General features: G+C 55.9%; 1 protein-coding gene across 1 annotated transcript; it reads left to right on the plus strand.

Moving 5' to 3' along the window:
- Nucleotides 1-416: 416 nt before the first annotated feature.
- On the plus strand, nucleotides 417-21,528 carry ITGA5 (integrin subunit alpha 5). Its single transcript, XM_007125704.3, has 30 exons — nucleotides 417-881; nucleotides 7,156-7,286; nucleotides 8,641-8,756; nucleotides 8,891-9,011; nucleotides 9,220-9,281; nucleotides 9,371-9,416; nucleotides 9,682-9,807; nucleotides 10,048-10,092; nucleotides 10,231-10,274; nucleotides 12,031-12,087; nucleotides 12,268-12,320; nucleotides 12,598-12,806; nucleotides 13,088-13,279; nucleotides 13,501-13,546; nucleotides 13,718-13,819; nucleotides 14,016-14,071; nucleotides 14,207-14,361; nucleotides 14,665-14,802; nucleotides 14,934-15,001; nucleotides 15,349-15,499; nucleotides 15,582-15,674; nucleotides 15,820-15,899; nucleotides 16,038-16,118; nucleotides 16,230-16,335; nucleotides 16,872-17,024; nucleotides 17,930-18,016; nucleotides 18,127-18,240; nucleotides 18,838-18,939; nucleotides 19,676-19,798; nucleotides 20,435-21,528. Exons 1-30 carry the CDS (start codon nucleotides 511-513, stop codon nucleotides 20,516-20,518), a joined length of 3,312 nt encoding a protein of 1,103 aa, XP_007125766.2. The 5' UTR covers nucleotides 417-510; the 3' UTR covers nucleotides 20,519-21,528.
- The last annotated feature ends 3,658 nt before the right edge of the window (nucleotides 21,529-25,186 follow it).

The following is a 25,186-nucleotide window of genomic DNA, read 5'->3' on the forward strand; positions in this document are numbered from 1 at the left end:
GGGAGCGGAGAGCCCGTGTAGGTCCTCCATCGGATCAGGCTGACTAGGAGCACTCTGTACCTCAACTCCTGAGTCCCAAATCCAGCTGGCTGGAACCCAGGCACCCCATGGCCCCGGAAGGCAAGGGGGAATCCCAGCTGGCCAGATGCCAGAGGTGTCTCCTCTGCCTTTAGACCCCGAAGCCTCCTCCTTGAATTGGTGAGGGAGACCCCACACACATATTCAGACTCCCTCCGCCCTCCGGAGGTGATTCCTTTCCTCATTAGGAAATTCTCCGCTCCCTTTTTCCGACTCCTTTTCCGAGCGTTTACGTTGTACATCTGGAAAGGAGGCGGGAGGAAGTAGGGGGAAGCAGAGAGAAGGAGGGGGAAGAGCCCAAACCAGCCCAGTCTGACCCAGTCCAGACAACCGGCCTCCAGCTGGGGCTGGGGCGAGGGAAGTGGAGAGGTGCGTCCCCCCCACGCCCCTTCGGGGTGGGGGGCGCGGGCTCAGCGTTCCAGGGACCCAGGAATGCCCTCCCGCCCGCCCCCCCGGCAGGCGGGGGGAGGGCTCAGCCGGGAGTTTGGCAAACTCCTCCCCGCGTTGAGTCATTCGCCTCTGGGAGGTTTAGGAAGCGGCTCCGGGTCGGTGGCCCCAGGACAGGGAAGAGCGGGCGCTATGGGGAGCCGGGCGCCAGGGTCCGCTCTCCTCGCCGTGCAGCTGCGCTGGGGCCCCCGGCGCCGACCCCGGCTGCTGCCGCTGCTGCTGCTGCTGCTGCTGCTGCCGCCGCCGCCCAGGGTCGGGGGCTTCAACTTAGACGCGGAGGCCCCAGCGGTGCTCTCTGGGCCCCCGGGCTCCTTCTTCGGCTTCTCGGTGGACTTTTACCGGCCGGGGACAGACGGGTGAGTTGAGGAGGGTTGGCGGCGGGCCGGCGGGGTCGGGGGTGCGCGCCTGGAGACAGGGGGCGCGGCTGGAGTCTGGAGGGGACCAAGGCTTGAGTTTGGGAGGCGGAGTTTGGAAGGACTAGGGTTGGAGTTGGGGGCCCTCGCCGGAGTTGGGGGCCCGCGATGGAGTAGGGAGGGGACGGTGGCCGGCGTGGAGGGTGGCCAGGAGTTTGAGAGCGATCAGCAGGGAGACGTGTGGGGTGGGGAGAGGACACGAAGCTGCAAGCTGGAGAAGTCTGGGCCGGGGTCGTGGGGCCAAGAGAGAGGAGGGCGCGGGAACGGAGAGCAGAGGGTCTCTGGTTGAGATCCGAGAGCTGCCGGGACCGGAGGCGGATGGGGACGGAGAGGGGGCGCGGAGGCCAGGGTGGGCTTTTTGGAGCACTGGGGAACCCCGGGACCCCTGAGGGCCATTGTGCGGAGAGAGAACGGGTCGAAGCAGAATGAGCTGTGTGTAGTAAGAAGGGAGTCGGAGGCTGGAGGGGTCCGGAGGTTAAATGGGGGCCAGCCTCATCCTCCCCTCCCCCCTCAACTCAGACCGGGAAAGACTCGGGAGGGGGACGGCGGCTCCCTCCCCTTTCTCCTCGGTCTCCTACTCCGCCCGCCACCCCCAATCTCTGTTCAGAAGAGGGGATCCGGGAAGTTGGGGAGAGTCCCGGGACCCTGGTCCTGGGGGGCGCCGGGGCTGGGGGCTGGCTCAGCCAAGGGTGGGGGCTCGGATGTGTCGGGAGGGGTGTGTGTGCGCCCGTGAAGGGGGGTGGGCGGTTTCCCTCTTCCTCTAGCTCTTGGGAGGAAGAGAAAAACTGATTTCCTGTAGCTTGTCGGCTGGAGCTGAACTGAGACCGGGACTTCTGGGGTTGGGGTCGGAAGCTGGGGAGACGCGGGCTCGCAGGGCCCAAGAGCGTCAGAACACTGGACCTCAGAGACCGGGGAAGTCTCAAAGGAGGATCCCCCATTCCCAGCTCAGCAGGGTGACAAGCAGAGCGGACCCTGTGTGCCAGGAAAATGGGGAGCCCACGGGCTTGGGGAAACGAGCTAGGCAGCATTAGAACAAGGGTGTTTGCCTAAATGTCGGGGGGAGTGAGAGGGGAAGGAAGCTGCTCCTGGGGTGGGACGGGGACTCCCAGGTGCCAGGTGCCTGATCCTCCACGATGTCTGGAAGAATCCTCTTTCTACACCTCTGGGCTCTGAGATTGCCACTGCTACCCACCGTCGCCACCAGCACAACAACCCCTAGTATCCAGCTTTGATAGGACCTCTGTCAGAGGTGAGCTGTTCCTACACATGATACAGTTAACTGATCTCTACTCATTTCCTTTAATTTTTGGAGAAAAGGGGTTAATCTAGGTAATTCACTTGGGGTATGGGGCAAACTTCTCCTTTGTCTGGAGGATGGTTAGGCCCCAGCTGTTGGTTCTGGGCTATTCAAGGTCCGCACCCAGCGCCCACCCCACCCCCCTGGCCTCCTGCCCAAACCCCATTGCATCACCCTGGCCTGGAGCTTCTGCCAGGCCCGGCCTCCCCCAGGCCCCTTGCAACTGCTTACCACAAACCTAACGGGGGTAGAGAAGGGGGAGGGAGGGAGGGAGGGGATGGGATCCTCCCCCACAATAGGGTATCCAGTTATCTGGCTCTTAACCTTCCTCTTATCCCACCCCCACTCGCACCTAACAAGAGTGTCATCTCCCTTTTAAAACACTCCTCTGAAACATCTGGACTTTCACACACTCCCAGTTGGTTCCCTAGGTGTCTGTCTGGCCCCTGGCCTGATCCTAAAGTCCCAAAAGCCCTTTTCTAAAGCAGGACCCAGCAGTCTCATCCCCTCCCCCTCCCCTTCTGCTCCTCTCTTCTCCCAAGGGAACCCAGGTGTCCAGCTTGCGCACCTCCCCCTCTCATTTTCTCTCTACAAAGCACTCTTAGAATAGGACTCAGAACAGTCCACCTCCCCGGTGACCTCCCTCCCCACCACATCTGGGACTTCAACCCCTCCTACCTGTGGGGGACAAATGTAGCCCCTCACCTGGGGCCTTTGCTGGAGAGGGAGGGCCTCAGTGTTCTTGGCCCCCTTCATCACCTCTCACTGTGGAAACTGAAACAGCATCAGAGGGCAGGGTAAGCACTAGAGAGGTTACACAGTAGGAAAGGGGCAGGCTTTAAGTCAGGCCAAGCTGGGTGTGCGTCCAGGCCCCACCACTTTCTTGTTCTTTGTGTGAGCTGGGCTGAGTTACTTAAGACTTAAATCCTGGAGCCTGGTCTTCTCATGAAAATCAGACACCTAACTTATGAGGCTGTTCTGAGGACTAAACGAGACAATATATATAAAAAGCACCTGGTCCACGGAGGGTGATCAATACATGGAGGCATGACTTTTATGAGGTAGCTATTTTCTGTTTCTGGTTCTCTCTTCCCTGGACACCACCTAGTTCTTTGTCTAAGATGTTCACTATTTCTTACTTGCTTTTAATATTTGCTTATGGCAGTGATAGTAATAATAGTGCCTCACATTCCTTAGCACTTTCATATCAGTTTTTCTGTTGGATCATTACAAAAATCCTAGCCTTAGACAGACGAAGCATTATTGCTCCCATTTTATGCGTGTATATGAACTGAAGCTTCAGGAATCATAGAAGTTTAGAACTAGAAGTTTGTTTAGGGACCATTCAAGGGCAACCCATCATTTTATGGGTAGAGAATTCAAGCCTTGGAGAGGGGAAGTGACTTGACCCAAGACATGCGCTTGAAAGGTGCACCAGCCTTAGCCCAGCTCCTTTCCCTTGTGGAGCTGCCACAAGTGGAGGCAACTCTTCCTTCCCAGCCAGCCAGGCATTTCCCTCGAGACTACACTGGGGGACCCAGAACCAGGTGTCTCCTCTGGCCTGGCCAGGGCTGCCATAGGACCTGCAGGAGCTGGGTCCGGTCCACTTGCTACTCTCCACCCCCGACCTTGTCAGGCCAACAGAGTCAAACAGTAACCATGTATTGAACAGGAACTTGGTTAATCAGAAGCCTGGCTGGGGAGATAGTGGTGAGGAGAGGAGGGAACAAATTGGCAACGGGGTAGACCAGAACAGTGGCCTAGGTATCAGGATTCCTGGCTTCTGGTTCTTAGGTTGAGAAGGATTCTGAGTGACCCCAGGATATGTGACTTAATTTCTCTGGGACTTAGTTTCCCCACCTGTACAATGAGGACATGGGACTAGGTCAGCAGTATTTTTTGTTACAGTTTTTTATTTTCTTCCTTCCCTTCTTCCTTTCTTTCTTCCTTCCTTTCCTTCTTCCTTCCTTCCTTCCTTCCTTTCTTTCTTTCTTTCAATTCAAATGATATCTTACCAGGGCATTCTATATAAAACAGAGAAAAGAGGTTGCTCTGAAAGAAGATGGAGAGGAGTGTCAGGACCAAACTGGCCTCTGCTTACTCCATGTGGCAGCCCTGAGGCATCTACAAGAAAGTCTTCAAACCATGGTGCTGAGGCAGCCTGTGTCTCCAAGAAGCAGCTCTAGAACATCAGAGTTCTGAGGCTTCAAAATAAATTTTGGCAATTATTTCTTCCCTTGGTCTCTATATTTTGGAAGAGTTTATCTGCCAAGCTGCATTTAGGAAGGAATAATTAATTCCTTTTTCCTGTTTCTTTTTAGCAACCAAAAATTAGAACAAGAAGACTTCTATAGCTGCCAATCAGAGCTTCTGACCAATATGAGATAACTAGGTTCCCCACAGGAGTTGATATAATTCCAGCCCAAAGCAAATACACTTGAGGTTTTAATTAGCCTGGGCTGCCTTATCAGGCAAACGCATGATTTCCGTTAGGCTCTCTGAAATATTGAAAAGAGCCCAAGGACCCTCCATTGTTACCTTCTTGGACCCCTAGTAGGACCCAACTGCTGCAGGATTTAGGAAGCAGGAACTAGGAGTGGGAGAATAAGGATAAGGTATGTGACGTGCCACCCCCGCCACTGGGCGCCTCTCTTGGCACATGGGGGCGGGCACTATTTACTGGACGGACTTGGAGGAGCTGGGAAGGAAGGGCCACTGCATCCTCAGGTATAAGCCATGGGCGGCACGGGGCCAGTCTGGGTCAGGATCTGTGTCCCTTGCCTGTAGCCCAGATCTCCTGCACCTTCACGCAGCCACGGCATATGCCCCAGCCCACAGGTTTGTGGGCTTTCTAACCCTTGTAAGGCCTCTCTCTCACCTTCCCACCCTGGCAGACTCCAAGCTTCTTCCTCAGGCCATCCCAGGAGCACTCAGGCTCAGCTCCCCGCCACGGAGTGGTGGGAAAATTGGGGGTGGGAGCAGGGTCCCTTGGCCAAGCCCCTACGCTCTCCTGGAAGAGTATGGGAGCTCCGGAAGACTTTGAGATAACCTGTTCAACCTCTTCACCCAGAGGAAGAGAGAGAGGGTCTTCCCAAGTCCACACTGAGCTACTGCCTGACCCAGAACCCCTGTACCACTGCTGTTTTCTGCGGCTGCCTCTGCTACAGAGGGTTGCACCCCTCTCTCCTCCCCCAGCCCTGGGGCAATGCAATCTCTCCCCACCGCCAACCTCACCTACTAGGCCTGGCAGCCCACCAGGTCACTGTGCCTCCCGAGTAGCCAGCCAGCTCCCACCCCCCTACTGAATGTACTGCCTGAGTGAGAGGGGTGGGGCCCAGCAGGCTGGCGGGTGGGAGACAAACGGCGAAGTGAGAGGTTGGAAACAGACAGGAAGCCACAGGCAGTAAACATTTCCTGTCCCCAGGGTAACCGAGGCTGGCACCCCACCCCCCATCACTCCAGGAACTCTCACTCCAGGCCTCCCCTCCCATCCCTCTGGACCCTTTCTTCTTCCATCCTCATCCTCTGGCCCTGCTAGACCACCCTCACTCTCTGCTTCAGTCCCTTGGAGCTGCTCCCTCTGGGGTTCCCATTCCTATTCCTCTTGGACCCCCCCCACTCCCCTACTCGATGTATCTCTTGTCACCCGCCCTGTCTCCCATCCCCCGTCACACACACCCCCGCTTTTGTGACCTCTACCATAATCCCTGACTTGGGGACTCCTGGTAAGAAAGGCTAATGAAGGGATCCAAATATCGGGAAAAGGGTGGGTGTTGGGAGTGCTGAAAGCTGAAAGGGGCCAGAAACCCACAGAGATGGAGAAGCCCAAGATCTGAGATCAGAGAGAGAGAGAGAGAGAGAGAGAGGTCCCTAAAACCAAAACCAAGAGAGCAAGCAGTCATAGGGACAGAGGGACAGATGGAGAAGCAGTGCCAGAGTCAGATATGGGAGGAGAGCAGAGGCCAAGGCTGGCGGCTGGCAGGGACACTGGTTCAGTTGCCCCGGCTGCCAGATGCAGTCCTCATGGGAGACTGGAGGAGAAAGCCCAGAAGGCTGACAGCTGCACAGAGGTCTTGGAGGCAAGGGACCCAGGAATGATAGAGGCAGAGCCAGAGGCAGGAAAATTATCCAGGACCTTAGCTATCACCACCCCATTACATAGGACCCCCAGCAAAGGCAACCTTCTCCTCCTCGTCTCAGGGGGAACGAGGCACTGTGTCCAAAACTAAGACCCCAGTAGAGCAGGATCTGAATTCAGACTCCAAGCAATGGTATATGGGAAAGGGGTTCAGAGGCTGACAGAGACCCAGCCAGGATGGGGAGGTCCCACCACAGCCCAGGGTGAGGGCAGGTACAGGCCCAGGCCCAGGCCCAGGGGAACAATCTGCTATCACCATTCTCCAGCTCCTCTCTCCACTTCTACTGCCTGGTTTCCAAGACTCACATTTTCCTCCTACAGGCCCCAGGGCTGGGCAGCTGGGCAGCTGGACGCCTGGGTTTTGCCCAGAGAAGGGCTTTGGCTTGGGAGGAGAGGGTATAGGCTAGGTAAGAGGACCCTGGGGTTCTAGGGGCTGCATCTCCCGTCTTGGCAGGTCCATAGGGGAGATAGAGAAGCTCTGGCCCTGGCCTCTTCCCAGAACTGACTCTGGTTCCTCCTTCTAATGACAGGGGAAGGTAGGAGGGGAGAGAGTGGGGGGAGGCGGGAGAGGCTGTGTTAGTGACAGCGGCACATGGGGACCGCCTGACTCCGGCCTGTGCCTCTGGCATCCGTGGCATCTTCTGAGATATAAATACAACCCGGGGGGGCATCTGTGCCACGCCCACCCAGACCCTGGCCCAGAGGCCTGGGTCCTTCCCGCCTGGGGAGACTGGAGAAGAGCTAGGAGCCCCCCTGAGCTGCCTCTCCTTTCCCCTCCGCAGGGTCAGCGTGCTGGTGGGAGCGCCCAAGGCTAACACCAGCCAGCCGGGAGTGCTGCAGGGCGGTGCCGTCTACCTCTGCCCCTGGGGCACCAGCCCGGCACAGTGCACCCCCATTGAATTTGACAGCAAAGGTAACCCCCTTCGTAGGTCGTGGAGGTTCAGGGAGGGACTAAGGGGTGGGGCTGAGGCTAGGGGGCGGGGCCCGGGCGGGGTCTGGAGCGAGGGGCGGAGCCTGACCAGTTCCAGGGCCACGTGCTCTGAGGCTCTGGGGCTCCAGCTCCGTGCAGCGGTGCAGCGGCTCCCCGTGGCACTCACACCACGTTCCCAATCCAGCCCAGCCCAAGGAGGGCGGGCATGATTCAGAAACATGTGGCTCTCATTTTCCTTGAATCACCCACAACTCAGGGAGGCCAGGGCAGTAACACAGACAAAGACAGGGAGAGTCACAGAGCCTATTCGATTCATTTAACTAAGCACTGACTAAGTGATAATGCGTGCCAGGCTCTGTGCTGGTACTGCAGGGGATTGAAACATGATTAAGCCCCCGCCCTCAAGGAGCTTAAGGTCCGGAGTAGATGCAGAGAGGGATGGAAGGAGACAGGCTGAGAAACAATAATAACAGCTAACGCTTCAAGAGCACTTGCTATATACTGGGCACTGTTGTAAGCACTTTACATATATTAACGCACTTAATCCTTTCAACGATGGCGCGGAAGTGTTATTATCCCCATTTTATAGGTGAGGAAACGGGTTAAGTAACTTGACTAAGGTCACACGGCTAGTAAAAGGTAGAGCGAGGACATGAACTTGAGCAGTGTGGCTCCAGAGATAAACTGGGGTGAGGGGACAAAAGAGGAGAGCATCAAAAGATGGAGACGGTGGGGGAGGGGTGGTGTAAGAGCACAAAACCGACCGATTTTTTTTTTAAACCTGGAAGACAGATGAGAAGCAGAGGAATAAAAAAAGGCTGTCCCATAGAGGCAGAGAGGGTTTGGAAGGAGGGAGACAGACAGACAGACAGATGCACGCACGCACACACGCAGACACAAGGGGCAGAGATTCAGTGACGTGAGAAAGGTCATGGACATAGAACACATGCTGCTAGAGACACAGGCCCAGGTACAAAGAAGTGCAGCCAGAGGGTAGCCCTCTCAGGAAATAGCCTTTCTTCCCCACCTCACCGTAAGCATCCTTGTCCCAGCTGGGTGAGGAGGCAGGCGGACCAGGGGAATGCAACTCCAGAAACCCCAGGTTCTGTGTGTGTGTGCGTGTGCACATGTGTGCACATGGGCTTGTGTGCACGCGTGCAGGGGAAGGTGAGTCAGGCTACAACAAGCAGACTGTAAGGACCTTCCCCACTCCCCCTCCCATGAGTCATGGGCTCAGGGCTTGCAAGTGCTTGGGTGCCCCCAGGCTGAGGGCACGGGCTGCTCTAGGGCTCAGCTGCCTGCAGCTGGCATGACTCCCCTTTCTCACTTCCGCAAGGCTCTCGGATCCTAGAGTCCTCGCCGCCGTCCAGCCTCGAGGGAGAGGAGCCTGTGGAGTACAAGTCCCTGCAGTGGTTCGGAGCGACGGTGCGAGCCCATGGCTCCTCCATCTTGGTGAGGGCCAGCAGATTAAGTGGCGTGGTGGGCAGGAGAGGCAATGGTTGCGGTTAGCGGAGCGCAGTGAGGGAAGCGGGGAAGAGAGGTCCTGTTGGACTAAACCTGGAACCCCTCCTCCTGGGCCCTCCCAGGCCTGTGCTCCCCTCTACAGCTGGCGCACCGAGAAGGAGCCTCTGAGCGATCCTGTGGGCACCTGCTATCTCTCCACAGACAACTTCACCCGGATTCTGGAGTATGCACCGTGCCGCTCAGGTAGGGCAAGAGGGGGCGCGAGCCCTGAGTCTGCCTTCTCTGTGAATCCCCACGGTCCCCCACCCCCCATCAGCCTTGATGCTCACTGTCTGGTCCAGAGAGGTCCTTTTCTCTGGCCCCCTCTCCCATCTCCTTCCCCAAGCTTTCTCCTCTTTCCTGCCTGACCCATCTGTGTGGAGCTCCTTCCCACCACCTTCTCCCCTTGCAGATTTCAGCCAGGCAGCAGGGCAGGGTTACTGCCAAGGGGGCTTCAGTGCCGAGTTCACCAAGGTGAGGGGGTATCTGGGAGGAGAGTGGCTGTGGGTGCTGGATGCAGGGGAATCAGGACCAGATGTGGACTCACCTCCTTCCCCCCACAGACTGGGCGTGTGGTCCTGGGCGGACCAGGGAGCTATTTCTGGCAAGGTAAGCCCTTCCTCCTCTATCCCTGCATCTGTCTCCCGCACCTGGCCTCTCATCCCTCTCCCAGCCCGAGATCACCATCCTTCCCTCCTCTGCCCCCGTCCCAGTTCTCCTCTCCCTTTCCTGAAACTTACCCATCCTCTCCCACCACCCTCCACAAGCTTCCCCTCCTTGAACCAGACTTCTGAAATCCTACCCCGTCAGCCCCCAGCGCCCCCATCCCTGCCAGCTCCTCCTCCAGCCACCCCCTCCTCATCCCCTTCCCCAGGCCAGATCCTGTCCGCCACCCAGGAGCAGATTGCAGAATCCTATTACCCCGGGTACCTGATCAACCCAGTTCAGGGGCAGCTGCAGACTCGCCAGGCCAGTTCCATTTACGATGACAGCTACCTGGGTGAGCGAGCAAACCGGGTGGGAGCTGCAGGGGGAGAACCTCAGGGGCCCCTGTCCTCGCTCACCCACCCCCCCACCCCACCTCCCTTCTCCCACCCAGGCATCCCCAGCCTCCTGCCCTATGTGTCATGTGCAGGCTGCCCGTGAAGGCCCAGTAGGGGTGGGGAAGGGATTGAGGATGGGCCAGGGCAGAGGGGTCCCCAAAGCAGGAATCCTAATATCCGCCCACCCTGTCTCCTAGGATACTCTGTGGCTGTAGGTGAATTCAGTGGTGATGACACAGAAGGTGAGTGCGTCCCCAGGCTGGGGCCAAGGGAGGGGGCAGATGGAGACCCAGGACCCGGAGCCACAGGGACTGAGACACCATTTTTGTCTGACTCCCCTTTCCCTGACCTTAGCCTACAACTTTCTCTTCCCTCTACAGACTTCATTGCTGGCGTGCCCAAAGGGAACCTCACCTATGGTTACGTAAGGCCCAACCTGACTCTCCCTCCCTCCTTGCTCTCCCGTCCCCTGGCTAATCACAAAGAACCATGCATGGCAGTTTGGGAGGGTGAAGAAAGTGGATCAGAACAGAGGCTCTTGGGTCAGACCAGTGTTTGAGTTCTGGCACTCACTGTGGATGAATCAATCTGTGATTTATTCCTACCCCATTTCATTCCATAAAAACCTTGAGTCTGCTTAACCTCTCTGAGCCTCATTCTTCTCTTTATAATGGGATAATAATAGTTCTGACCTCACAAGGCTCTTGTAAGGATGAAGTGAGATAATGCACGTGAAAGTACTTAGCGAACTGTAAGGCAGGGTACAACTGTAGCTGTTATTATTAGACCATGGCGAGTGCTTTAAAAAGGATATAGATAAGAATGCTATAGGAGTCCATTCAATTACCAGCATTTATTAAGGCAAGGTAAGAGATAAGAAGTTGAATAAGACATCATACCCCATCTTGTAAGGTGCTTCTAATCAAGTATGTAAGATAAGACACACGTGTGATTGTAATCTAAGGTGCAGCTCCTAGTCACGAGCCCCTCAGTGCATCGGGCACTGTCCACTCATGATTTCTATTCTTCGCAACGAGCTTATCAGGGGAGATATTACCATTCACATTTTACACATGAGAAAGCTGAGGCTCAAAGAGACCAAGTAAGTTGTTTAAGATCACCCAGTTTGTAAGTGGCCGGATAGAGGTTTAAAACCAGACCTGTCCTATTCCAAAGTCAGCATTCTTTCTGCACTAGGATAAATTTCAGAAAAGTGGTCAAGATGATACAGCAGTTTAGAGGGAAGAATAACCTCTTTTCTAGGGCAGCGATGGATCAGAAAAGGTCCTACGAAAGATCAGTGGAGATGAGGAAAGAGCATCCTAGGCGGGAGCATGAGAAAAGGCAGGGAAGGAAAGGACAAAAATTCAGGCCAGTTCAGCATGGGCTGATTGGGGATGAGGAGACTAAAGAGAGGTTGGGCAAAAACAGATAGGTTGGGGCCGGATTCTCCAGAGCCTCAGAGGACCAGCCAAGAAGCTGAGACTGGGCCATGGCTTCAGGGAACCACCACGGATTTCCCAGCCAGCTGTGTCCCTCCTAGACCGGCTCTAGGGCGATCGGTCCCACTGCCATGGAGGAAGGCTGCTGAGGGGAAGGGAGAGCCCGAGGCAGGGGGAGGCCAGGGGGCTCTCCAGCATTCCTGGGGGAGGGCTCACACCAGAGGAACAGCAGCAAGTCTGGGAAAGAGAACAGGGAGTCGAGAGACTCAGGGGACCGGAAGGGCCCATCACTAAGGGGGCACGTCGGGGGAGCCATGAGTGTTTGTGATTTGGGAGGGCTGGTGGATGAGGCCTCAGTCATTCAGCTAATGATTATTGAGTGTCAGCTGCTCACCAAGCACTACTTTAGGCTCTGGGGAGAAAGCAAAAAACAAAACAAAGCTCCTGCCCTCACTTATCTGACATTCTAGTAGGTAGAACAGGCACAACAGACAGATAAGTACGAAATCTGTCAGTAGTAGTTGATAAGTGACATGGAGGAAAATAATGAAGTTGCCCTGGGATGGAGCTACCCAATATAGAGATGGGAATGTGAGGCAAAGCAAAGGAGGGAATTAGGAGATAAGTGGTCTAGGTCTCCAAGGAATGCCTGTCCCTGGGTATCCTGTACCCATTTGTCCTCCATCCATGGGATGGTCTGGGAGTCTGGGACCAATGGGTATATCTCCTCGTCCCCAGGTCACCATCCTTAATGGCTCAGACATCCGGTCCCTCTACAACTTCTCAGGGGAACAGGTAAGGACACCCCCCCACACACACACAACCCAGCTTGGCCCTCTGCCATCCAAGCCCCTGCCCTGAGCCAATAAGCTCAGCCCAACTTCTCAGGCTCCCTGGAGTCCCTGATTTCCCCCCATAGCCCTTGTTGATTGACCCCCTAATTCTGACCCACTGCTGCCCTTCTGTCCCTCCCAGATGGCCTCCTACTTTGGCTATGCAGTGGCTGCCACAGACATCAATGGGGACGGGTGAGTAGTGGGAAAGGGGCACAGCACAGGACGAGGAGTAGGGGCGGGACAGAAAAATGCAAGGAGAGTTTTTCTCTGGATTCTCCTCCTCCTGCCTGCATTCCCTAGGCTCAGGGGCAAAGAGAGAGCTGAGAACCAAAGACCAGAAGACCTCAGGTCTCTCACTTGGGTGGGAAGGAGTCCGGATCCAAGATGCCTGGGATTTCCTGGCACTGGGATTGAGGAGGGGACGTGGCAAGGCGGGGCCTCAGGATGGCTGGGTTTCCCCTACCCTCAGGCTGGACGACTTGCTGGTAGGGGCGCCCCTGCTCATGGAGCGCACAGCCGACGGGCGGCCGCAGGAGGTGGGCAGGGTCTACATCTACCTGCAGCGCCCGGCCGGCATGGAGCCCATGCCCACCCTTACCCTCACTGGCCATGATGAGTTTGGTCGATTCGGCAGCTCCCTGACCCCCCTGGGGGACCTGGACCAGGATGGCTACAATGGTAAGCACCCTGGGCTCAAGTTGCTGAGGAGGAGTGGGGGCCTGAGTCAGAAGGGATCTGGGGAGAGATGGCTGTCAGATAAGATACCCAAGACCCCCAGTGACTTCTCCAGGAGGTGTGTGGATTTTAATCCCAATGTCTGGATCTTGGGGCTTGAAGAGGTTAGAATACTGGGAATGACAGATGGGGAAAATAGGATCCCGGGTCCTGGGGTCTGATGGTAGAGATTTGAACTCCTGGATTCCTGGTCTGCTGACTGCTGTGTGCTGCGTGTCTTGCAGATGTAGCCATTGGGGCGGCCTTTGGTGGGGAGAACCAGCAGGGAGTGGTGTTTGTATTCCCTGGGGGCCCAGGGGGCCTGGCCTCTAAGCCTTCCCAGGTTCTGCTGCCCCTATGGGCAGCTGGCCACACGCCGGACTTCTTTGGCTTCGCCCTTCGAGGAGGCCGAGACCTGGATGGCAACGGATACCCTGGTGAGTTGTGCCAGCGGGCCCTTTCACCTTAGAATTCCCTGGTCACAGAACCCTAGCCCCTCTAATGCACTTTCCTAAGCTCCTGGGTGCAGTTCTAGGATGATGCCACCAGATGGCGGTGTCCCCTCACTTGGGCCTCCTTGAACAATGCAACTGGAAGGGGTTAGGAAGGATTCTGATTTGGGGCTTGCTGTAAGAGGTAGTTTCTTGACTTCTTGCAGATCTGATTGTGGGGTCCTTTGGTGTAGACAAGGCTGTGGTGTACAGGTATGAACTTGGGCAGGGGGCAGCGTGGGAGACGTGGGAACTGGGGGATTTCTCAACAGGGCTGAGTTTGGGGAAGTGTACAAACTGGGATCCTGGGGCTTGGGCGTCAGCTTCCTGTGCCCGGGTTCCTGAGGAGTCTCAGTTCTTTGACCCCACATCCACTCTTGGCAGGGGTCGCCCCATCGTGTCTGCCAGTGCCTCCCTCACCATCTTTCCCGCCATGTTCAACCCAGAGGAGCATAGCTGCAGCCTGGGGGGCAACCCTGCAGCTTGGTGAGTGGGGTTCCCAGGAGACTGCAGGGATGGAGTCTGGGGGTGCTTCATATCTGCCTGGAAGTGGGGAGGGAGACCAGGTCTTTGGAAGTGGACAAATGGGACTGTCCCAGTCTGGGTCTGTCTGGGAGGCAGGTAGGGAATAGGATGCCTGTTCTAGTTGGATACACCAGCTTTCCCTTTGGTCTTCCTCTAGCATCAATCTCAGCTTCTGCCTCAATGCTTCTGGAAAACACGTTCCTGACTCCATCGGTGAGGGAGAGACTGCCTGAACCTTTCAGGCACTGGGATGGGGATGGAAGGGCTGGGGACTCGGGGACCTCTTATCCCTCTGGATAGATTAGAAGGGAGGGGCAGATGCTCCTTAACATACGTGCCCGGCTGCAGGCTTCACGGTGGAGCTCCAGTTGGACTGGCAGAAGCAGAAGGGTGGAGCGCGGCGGGCACTGTTCCTGGCCTCCCGACAGGCCACCCTGACCCAGACCCTGCTCATCCAGAACGGGGCTCGGGAGGATTGCAGAGAGATGAAGATCTACCTCAGGGTATGGGCCCGAGGGCAGGGAATGGACTGGCCTGGGAAGAGTGGCCACGTAGAACTGGGGGCCCCTCATGAAGGGAAAGAGACAGGGAGATTCCAGTGAAGGGCCTGGGACTTTGGGAGGCTGGGGAAGGGGGCCCTTCTGTTGGAGGAGCTGGGAACCAGGCTGCCTCTGAAGCAATGAGCATGGTCAAGTTTGGACACCTGAATTCTCGAGCGTCCTGAGTGGACAAAGGGAGATGTGAGGAGCAGGGCCACCAAGTCCCCTGTGTCCCCTGAATCTGTGAACCCTCTCCCCTGGCCCCAGAACGAGTCAGAGTTTCGAGACAAACTCTCCCCAATTCACATCGCCCTCAACTTCTCCCTGGACCCCCAAGCCCCTGTGGACAGCCACGGCCTTCGGCCAGTCCTACACTACCAGAGCAAGAGCCGCATAGAGGACAAGGTGAGGGCACGGTGGGGAGACAGGCCGGGAGGAGAGGGGCCTGGGCCGCTAGGGGTGGGGCCCTGGAGTGGGGAGCCGACAGCTTAGGAGGGGGTCGCAACTCCCCCTCTCAAGGCTGCCCTGCTCCCCAGGCTCAGATCTTGCTGGACTGTGGAGAAGACAATATCTGTGTGCCAGACCTACAGCTGGAAGTGTTTGGGTAAGTGAAGGCTGATGTCAAGCTGGGGGGTTCCAGATGCCAAGGTCTCCTAGCAGAACGCGTGGAGCTCGGAAGCACCTGGCATGTGAAAAAGTAGAATAGGAACATATTAGCTGGCTGTGTGACCCTGGGAAATTATGCAACTTCCTCATCTGTGTAGTGGGAATAAGAGCATCTATTTCTCTGGCTTTGGGGAAGGATTAAATGAAATAATCTACATAAAGCATCTAGCCTAGTGCCTGCCATAGAGTTGGAACTCAGTAAACGGTGTCTATTATTGTTATGGCCCATTGTCTTGGTTTGCGGATTAATTCCCCAGTGTCCCTGACCCTGTGTGTCCCCTCCAGGGAGCAGAACCACGTGTACCTGGGCGACAAGAACTCTCTGAACCTCACTTTCCATGCCCAGAATGTGGGTGAGGGCGGCGCCTACGAGGCAGAGCTTCGCGTCACGGCCCCTCCGGAGGCTGAGTACTCAGGACTCGTCAGACATCCAGGGGTGAGAGGGGACTCTTAGCCAGGGCTCGGGAGATCCTGCCAGAGGGACACCAGAGCCTTACCTGCACCCACCCCACCTCCAGAACTTCTCCAGCCTGAGCTGTGACTACTTTGCTGTGAACCAGAGCCGCCTGCTGGTGTGTGACCTGGGCAACCCCATGAAGGCGGGAGCCAGTGTAAGTCTGGGACAGGAGAGAGGACCCAAGGGAAAGTGACCGGCTCATCCTGAGCAGAGCTGTGGGATAGGAAAGGAGGGCTGCAATTGGGATTTGGCAGACGCCCAATCTAACGGCCCCCTTGTCCTCCCTCCCTGTCCTACAGCTCTGGGGTGGCCTTCGGTTCACAGTCCCGCACCTCAGGGACACGAAGAAAACCATCCAGTTTGACTTCCAGATCCTCAGGTAGGGAGTGGGTGGGGCCAGGCTGAGGCTGAGTTGGGGGCGTGGCCTAGGAGGGTGAGGCAGGGGCGGAGTCTGGTGCAGGTGAAATTCTTCCTGGCTGGGCTCCAGCACCACCTGAGTCTCTCCTCCATCCCACAGCAAGAATCTCAACAACTCGCAAAGCGAAGTGGTTTCCTTCCAGCTCTCCGTGGAAGCTCAGGCCCAGGTCTCCCTTAACGGGTCAGTGCCCGGGCAAAATGGGGCTCTCTGGGAGGCAAGATGGACTTCTAGGAAAGGATGCATATGGGATGGGGTACCTTCCACTGTCCTCTAAACCACCCTCCTCTTTAGTGTCTCCAAGCCCGAGGCAGTGCTATTCCCAGTGAGCGACTGGCATCCCCGAGACCAGCCACAGGAGGAGGGGGACGTGGGCCCTGCTGTCCACCACGTCTATGAGGTGAGGAGGGACAGAGGCAGGGAGGCCCTGGTCCCCAGGTGGGCTACTGGGAGTGGAGGGCCGGACTAGAATGAATGACAGGGAAGGAGGAGCTGTATGAGTGACAGATGGCTGGGACCAGCCTGAGGGATTGAGAGCAAGAGAGGGCGAGTGGAGAGTGAGAGGTAAAGGCCTAGGCAGGATCAGTGTGAGAGACCGGCCAGTTGAGCAACTTGGAAGGATGGGGCATCCCTGGCGGTCCGGTGGTTAGGACTCCGCGCTTCCACTGCAGGGGGCACGGGTTCAATCCCTAGTTGGGGAACTAAGTTCCCGCCAAAAAAGAAAAAAAAAAAAAAAAAAAGGGTCGGGGGGAAGGATGGAAGCACCTCCTCCAGGAGGGTTGGTTGGAGAGGATTTCGCCTCTGCCCTTTGATTTCCTCCCTCACTCCTGAGATGGGAGACTCGCAGCAGGGATGAGAGGGCCACCAGGACCTGGGTTTCAACAGGGCAGAATCACTCCCTCCCTTCCCATGATCACTGTGGCCTCCTCTCCTCAGCTCATCAACCTGGGCCCCAGCTCCATTAGCCGGGGCGTGCTGGAGCTCAGCTGTCCCCAGGCTCTTGAAGGTCAGCAGCTCCTCTACGTGACCAGGGTCACAGGACTCAGCAACTGCACCACCAGTCACCCCCCCAACCCACAGGGCCTGGAGGTGAGGGGCCTAGGGACTGGCCTGGGGGTGAGGGGACCAAGTCGAGGGTGGTTGGGGAAGGTCGCCGGGAAACTACAAGAGCCAAGTAGGGTGTGCCTGGAGCTAGGACTTAGGCCACTGGAAGGGGGTCCAAGGGCCCACAGACACCTTGAGACGCTGGGAGGGGAAAAGACTGTTTTATGCACTGCACTTCTGTCTTTCTGCCTGAAGTATCCTTCCCTGACTTCTCGCCCTGGTGTACTCCTAGGGCCCAGCTCGGCACCACCACCTCCGGAAAGCCTTCCTCAGAGCCGCTCCCCTGGGCCCCAGTGCCTGTTTTAAAGCTCGTTTACACATAAACAACAATGCACTGAGCCATGTTACAGGCTCAGGAAAGATCGCACCAAACAAAACTCACAAGGTCCCCACTCTCATGGAGTTTATGTTTTAGTGGAGGGTAAGAGACAATAAAAATTAAAAAGAGAGAGAGAGAGAGAGAGAATATTGAGAAGTGTTGAGAGGGCAGTGCTAAAATGCTGGGGCAGGGCAGGGCTCAGAGCCTGTTTGAGTCATCAGGGAAAACCTCTTGAGGAGGGAACAGGTGAATTGAGGCATGAAAAGACAAGGGTGAACCTGTGTGTGAAGACTCGAGAAAGAGCATTCCAAGCAGAGGGGACAGCCAGTGCAAAGGCCCCAAGGCAGGCACGGGGCCCTAATTATTTGTTGACATCTCCTCCTTGTAAACTCCAAGGATCAAGTCTCACCCGTTTCCGTATTTCAGTGCTGAGGTCGGTGCCTTGCCACAGGAGGTGGTCAGTTGTATGGGTGGAAGACCAGGTCGAAGCTGCTCTGGACCCCAGATGCAGGCTGACTTAGAGGCTGTAATGAGGTGAGAGAGGCAGCTAATGGTCCCTTTCCTCTTCCAGTTGGATCCCGAGGGTTCCCAGCACCACCGGCTGCAAAGACGGGATGCTCCAGGCCGAAGCCCTGCCTCCTCAGGGCCTCAGATCCTGGTAAGTCCTCCTGGGAATGAGGTCTGGGCCGAAGCGCTGAGTATCTGTTTGCATCCTCAGAGCCACCAGCAGGGCGGAACGCCGCATTCAAGCCTCCGCTTTCTTCCCAGAAATGCCCGGAGGCCGAGTGTTTCAGGCTGCGCTGTGAGCTGGGGCCGCTGCACCGGCAAGAAAGCCGAAGTCTGCTACTGCATTTCCGCGTCTGGGCCAAGACCTTCCTCCAGGTGAGGGAGCCTCACCTCAGTCCTGACCCCCGACCTTCGGGCCTGCCTGGACTGACGCTCGCTTTCCCCACTGCCCTAGCCACCCGCTTTGGTGACTGGGACCCAGGCAGCCGCGCTCCCCCGCCTCACCGTTGTTTGGACAGGGCTGTGTGTCCTTGGCGCCACCTAGTGGCCACACTGGGACCGACCGCTTCCGTTTCCTGGCCCATTCAGAGGAGGGAGGGCTGGAGGAGGACCAGTGGCAGAGAATGATAGAAAACAGAGACGGAAGACATATCCATCACAGAGAGGCAAGCAGATGTAGGAACAGTAAAGAGTAGTCATTTATTGAGTGCATCTTATAGGCCAGGCATCATCCTGGGTGCTTCACCCATATTCATGATTCCAAAACAATGCTTTTTCTATTGAACATGCTGTCATCTAATTGTAACTATTCAGTTACACATTTATTATCTCATATAAAGAACACAGAGAGAGATTCAGAAGAGAATGAGTCCAAAATAGGGAAAGATCATAACCAGAGCCAGACCATGGGGAGCCCAATGACCTCCTAGATACCATAAGAGGCCACCCTGAACACCTTTCCACCACCCACAGCGGGAACACCAGCCATTTAGTCTGCAGTGTGAAGCTGTGTATGAAGCCCTGAAGATGCCCTACCGAATCCTGCCTCGGCAGCTTCCCCGAAAGGAACTGCAGGTGAGTCCCGGGCCAGAGTGCTGGGCCTGGCCCTAGCACTGGGATGCGACGGGGGCTGGCCTGATTATGGTAACAAATATTCATTGAGCATCTACTGTGTGCCAGGCACTGTGCTAGGTCCTGGGAAAACAATGATAAGCAAGATGGACAGGACAGTGAGAAGACAGTGTGACAAGTGCCAGCATGTTTACGGGAACACCTCATAAGGACACTTGAACACAGGCTTGCAGAGTCGGGAAAGGCTTCCTGGAAGAAGTGATGTTTAAGCAAAACCTGAAGGATAAATAGGATCTACCGGGCTAACCAGTCAGGAAAGGAATATTCTCTGGGGAGAGGGAATTAGCAGGTGTGAAAGCCCAAAAGTTAGAGACAATAATGCACATTTTAGGAATTTGAATTTTTTTTTTTAATATTTCTTTATTTATTTGGTTGCACTGGGTCTTAGTTGAGGCAGGCAGACTCCTTAGTTGTGGCATGCGAACTCTTAGTTGCAGCATGCATGTGAGATCTAGTTCCCTGACCAGGGAACGAACCTGGGCCCCCTGCATTGGGAGCGCAGAGTCTTAACCACTGAGTCACCAGGGAAGTCCCAGGAATTTGAATTTTGAAGATCAGAATTCTGTTAGCCCAAGGTGGAAGGGGAAAGGTGGGTCTAGGTCCAGTGGCAAGTGGGAGCCAAGTGTAGGGTGGGGAGAGCTAACGGCTTTTCAGTGACCTCTCCTGACTTGCTGCCCAGGTGGCCACAGCTGTGCAGTGGATCAAGGCAGAAGGCAGCCACAGCGTCCCGCTCTGGATCATTATCCTAGCCATCCTCATTGGCCTCCTGCTCCTAGGTCTGCTCATCTATATCCTCTACAAGGTCAGCCACATCCTACCTGACTTGGCCTCTCTCTCACCAGGTTCTGCCCTTGATGCAGCACAGTCCCAAGCATCTGCCTCCAGACCAATTCTCCAGCCACATGTCCCCACCTCTCCCTGGCCACAGGCATCCCATCTGGACACTGCCTATAGGATCCTTTCCTTCATTCTACAGCCCCTAGCTTAGAAAATGTTCTCTTGACTCAAGCTGATAAGTTTATTTATACTTTCAAAATCAATGTTACTCACAAGTGGCCAGTATGCGGCATTTGTGCTGTCACTTCCTCCAGAGACCTCTGGCAGCCATCACTAATTGTTCATACCCTAGAAGTAGCCTCAGAATCCTTCTCAAGAGGCAGCCACTACTAGGCAATGAGACTTAGAACTTGACTTCAAACCTTTTTGCCATCTCTGGCTGAACTGGGGGCATTTTTACGGCACCAAAGTGCCCCCAACCTTAGCCCTCTTAACCCACTGGACCTCTTGGAGAGGTAGTCTTAACAGCCTGAATTTGGGCCACTTTTGCAAGATGGGGAGATTGGAAGCACTAGAGTCATCTTCATCCCCCCTTGGGATAAGATCTGCGGAGAAATGGGAAGCAGGGTAACTCAACTCTCCCTCCTTTTCCCCTCATTAGCTCGGATTCTTCAAACGCTCCCTCCCATACGGCACCGCCATGGAAAAAGCTCAGCTCAAGCCTCCAGCCACCTCTGATGCCTGACTCCTCCCGATCCCAGACTCCCAATCCTGAAGGTCCAGTCCCCCCACCCCTCAGTCTACTGACAGGGAGGGGGCTGGGCGCTTCCTGAAGGTGCTGAGGGCCAGGGAGAAGCTCCTCTCCCCAGCCCAGAGACATACTTGAAGGGCCAGAGCCGGGAGGTGTGGAGCTGGGGATCCCCTCCCCCCATGCACTGTGAAGGACCCTCGTTTACACATGCCCTCCTCATGGATGGGGGAACTCAGATCCAGGGACAGAGGCCCCAGCCTCCCTGTAGCCTTTGCATTTTGGAGAGTTTCCTGAAAACAACTTGGAACCAGAACTGGGGGATCCAATCCCAGTTCTCCGGCTCAGACGTGCCACCAGGACTTCCTGTCCAGCTCCAGCCTGCAAAGATCTGTCTTCAGCCCTGCCAGAAGCCCCCAGTTAAGAACCTGGAACCTGGGGAGCGAGACATGGCAGCTCTGGACAGCCCCCACCCCGGTGGGCCAACAAGGAACAATAACCGTGGATGGTGCCCCAGGCCCCGCTCAGGACAGATCCCACACCAGGATCCATGCTGGCCCAGAACCAGCTGCAAGGGGAATCAGAACTCTAACAGGGCCAGATCGAACCTGGGGCCTGGGGTTGATCTGGGACCCAGACTCAGACATTGGTAACCTAACTAGGCAGATCCAGGACTACATTTGAGCCTGCTCCAGACCTGGGCCTGGAGGCCCAATCCACCTCTGACTCAGGAGAAGTCAGGAATTGCCCAGGACCCTGAAGGGGCCACGATGGCAACAGATCTGGAACCTTAACACTGGCCGGACACAGGCCCTACCAGTCCCCTGGAGAAAGGGGGAGCCCGCTGTCCCCGGTCTGCAGGATCTGGGTTCTGCCCGCCAGCTGCACTGACGCTGCCCCTCCTCTCCCTGCCCAACCCTCCCTTCACCTTGGCTCCGGACACCCGGGACTTATTTAAACTCTGTTGCAAGTGCAATAAACCCGGCCCGGTGCCCCCACTGACCAGAGCTGGAATCTGTCCTATCCCCACTCTTTCCAGAACTTTCCTGGAACCAGACCGCTTGGTGGGTAGGAAATGTTTGTTTCTTGCAGCTTCTTTCCACTGGGAGCCAAGAGTATGACCCCCAGCAACTGTGGAACTAGTTTTGGGGTTCCCTTTTCTTAAGTGAAAGAGATGATGGCAGGGGTGAAAGAAGGGCTTGACTCCTCTGCTCATCACCCAGCCCCGCCAGATCTGGTCCCAGCACCTCCAGGAAAGAAGGGAGCGGAATCCCTTCTCTTTGGGTTTGAGGGTTAGGGAAGAATACAAAGGGGGCGATCCAAGTTGAAGGTGGGGGAAGATGGTCCAGAAGACTCACCTGGGCTTTCCTAAATCAGAATAATGAAATGGGTTTCGAGAAAAGGCCACAGAACTAAATCAGAAGAAAGCCAGTTGGGTTTTTGTTTTGTTTTCATTGCCCATTGTATTCTGGTGCGTAGAGGGAGTGTTACATAGTTTACATACAGTATCTCATTTAATTTGATAGAAATTAAATGTGTGAAGTAGGTACAATTAACCCCATTTACACAAGGGGAAATTGAGGTCCCGAGAAGTTATGTAACTTGCCCAAGGTCACAGACTCAAATTCAGCCTTGCCTGACTGTGAAAGCCCTCATTCTTAACCAACATGGCCTTGAGGTCTTTGAAGAGAAATGAGAGTGAGGGAACCCCTCAGGATCCTCTGTCTCCTCTAGGACTGTCCTAATATCCAGGAAGAGGACAGAGAGGGGTGCTGAAATGCTAGCGGGATTGTTAGAGGCAAAGATGTTCATGTCCTGCTAAACCAGAGTTCAGCCGCCAGAGGGCAGCATAGCCACAAATTCATGGGAATTTGGGGAGGGGAGGAGACGAGGTCCTCACCTTTCTTCCCCCATCAACAGGGCTATTCTTATTAACTTAGGCTCCTGCTTATCAATACCCAGGTGATCTCAAAAACATCTCTCCTAGGAGGCCAAGCCCGCTCCACACTCCAATCTGTGACTTCTTGATAATTCCGTAACTTGGGAACTTCTTCCCCAGAACCCATAAATGAAGAGGGACTGACAGGCAGGGTGAGACCTGATGAAGCAAAGAGCCACGCAGTATTTCCAAGGATGACAGCTGTGGCATAACAAAGCACTGGGAATTCTCCAGGAAGGAAATCCCATACTCGCCCTCTCGGGGGATGGGTGGGAATGGCATCAGCCTAACTCCAGGGGCCAAATCTGAGATTTCTTATACTATTATGAGGAGGAAATGAGGAGGGGAAGTGGGCTGTGAGTACTGGGCTAGTATCATGGGCGTGTCTGTATAGTGCCTGTACCTTTGAGTCTCAGAGAGTGACAAGGTCTCTCCCGAGGATGCACAAAACGAGATAAGAATTCCTTGGGCTCAGCAATGCTGCAGATGTAACCCAGCACCAGCCTCTCTGTCCCTGAACTGTAATTCTCAGGCTCTGGTCTGTTTCCCCTTCCCAATCTCCCAGCCCCTCCAGAGCCTGTCTGCCTCCCATCTTGAGACTTGAGTGATGCAAAGGGACAAGAGGGGAAGGGGAAGGCCTGAGTCCTAGCCTCGTCTGTGTCAGTGGAGATGGAAAGGAGGCCCTGGGAAGGGAACAGAGCAGCTGGGGGCACAGAAGGGGGAGGGGGCTCAGTAGAGGCAGCTGGCAGGCGGGAAGCTGATCTGGGGGTCTCAAGTTTCTTGACATCAATTAGAGCAGCCGGCCTGGGCTCATTAGTAGCCCAGGGTGCAGGGCTCATCAATAATGAATTCATCCCACACATTGTCCCCCTCCAGCTGCCTGCAAGGTCACCCTGCCCTCCAGCCAGCTGCCTCCCCTTGGTGAGCTAAGGAACCCCTCTTCTAAGACCTCCCTAACTCAGGGTCCCTGGGGGTAGAGTGGGAGGATGGACAAGGCTGAGGGCAAAGGGGTCTCTGTCACTGATCAGCCACGCCTGATGCTGACTCTGGTTTGTTCTCTGAGTCCACCCAGGAGAAAGAATGGGAAGAGGCAAGGGGGTTAGATAACAAGGTCTGGGAAAAGCAGGCTTTGTGATACTAGGCTCGAACAGCATGGTGGTAGGTCGGATCCGGAGCAAGAGGACCTCCTCTGATGGGGTCGGAGACCCTACCTTCTCCCCCAAGGCCAGATTCGGGCAGCAAGGCCACAGTCCCCTCAGATCTCTGGGTCTCTGGATCAGAACAAGACCAAGGCTTTAGCACCCCCAGAATTCACTTGCCCTTGAGCTGGAGCATCTTGGCAGGTACAGACACAGATCTTTTTTTCAAACCAGATCAGTGGGGTGAGGACAAGAGACTGCTGAGGCCCAGAAACAGGAACTTGAACTTCCTGTACCTTAATTAGCCATATGGTCCTAAATTCCCTGCAGAACCCAGGAATGCCAGTCTTCAGTCCCCTTCCTCTTTCCTAGACTGTTCCAAGACTCCAGTCCCCCCACCCTTCTACCGACCTCATCCTCCCTGCCTCCACTGTCCCTAAATCCCAAGTGTTCTAGTTCCTACTCACACCTCCTTTCCCTCTGGCTGGGGTTGGCCTGAAGCTGGCTGCTTGGCATTCTGGGAAATCCTCCTGCTGCCCTCCCTCTTGGGGCAGGTACAGACAGGTCCAGGCTGCAGCAGCTGCATCTTCCCCAGACACCTCGTAGACTCCCAGACTCCAGCCTCGTGCTGCGGTCCCAGTTGCCTGCCTTAGAATACATCCTGTTGGTCCTTAGACTACATCCGGTGTCCTGTACTCCGCCTCTCCCCTGACGTTCTCCCCAGCCCATACATTCTGTCCTATCCTCCATCCTCCCCTCCACCTCATCAAAGACCCCCTACCAGTCCTCTTCAGTCCAAGTTCACCTTAATGGGGAATGCCCTGGATAGATGCTCCCATCCCCACACCAATCCAGGTCATCTCTACAAGGCTGAGCCTCAGTTCTTGATCTTCTGTCATCTCTGGTTGCCGTAATGATCTCAGTTGCAAGCTTCTATTTCCACCTCTTTGGGTCCACTGATTGCAATCTCTTCCCTCAGACCTTCCCTAAGGACCTAGGCATTCGGACCCCAGCCAGAGATCAACCTGGGGTCCATCTTCAACCCCACATTTCTCCTCTGAGACCCAGCCCCCAGGCATCCTGCTCCATCCAGAGCCAGGGAAACAAACTAGTACCTAAACATTCTCTGCCCCACCCTCCGCTCCTGCCCAGCCCATCACTCTGGAGAGGACTCAGGTGTCCCAGCCAGCCAGGCCCCATCCCTCGCCAGAGTACTTAGGCACTCCCCACCCCATATCAGCCTGTGACCAGACTTCCCGCCCCCAGACTCAGCCCTTCCCGGGATCCCAGGCATCTTAGTTTCCAGCTTCCTGTATCAACACACACCGTCCTCTAGATGTCTTGTTCCCCCAGCCCTGGCTGCAGTGACACCGTAAATCCAGGAGACCCAGGGCAGCAAGTAGAAGAGAAAGCGGGAGGGAACAAGGAGACGCCAGGACGCCCTCTCCTGGAGCCCTGGGTGCCCGGGTCCCCCCTCCTCCCGTCTTCACCTGCTGCGGGCTCCGCCCCCGCTCCGCCTCGGCCGGCCTCTGCTCCCCCCCCCCCCCCCCCCCCCCCCCCCCCCGCCCCGCCCCGACCGCCCCCCCG

The sequence above is a fragment of the Physeter macrocephalus genome, unplaced genomic scaffold (assembly GCF_002837175.3).
Source record: "Physeter macrocephalus isolate SW-GA unplaced genomic scaffold, ASM283717v5 random_80, whole genome shotgun sequence".
NCBI classification, from domain to species: domain Eukaryota; kingdom Metazoa; phylum Chordata; class Mammalia; order Artiodactyla; family Physeteridae; genus Physeter; species Physeter macrocephalus.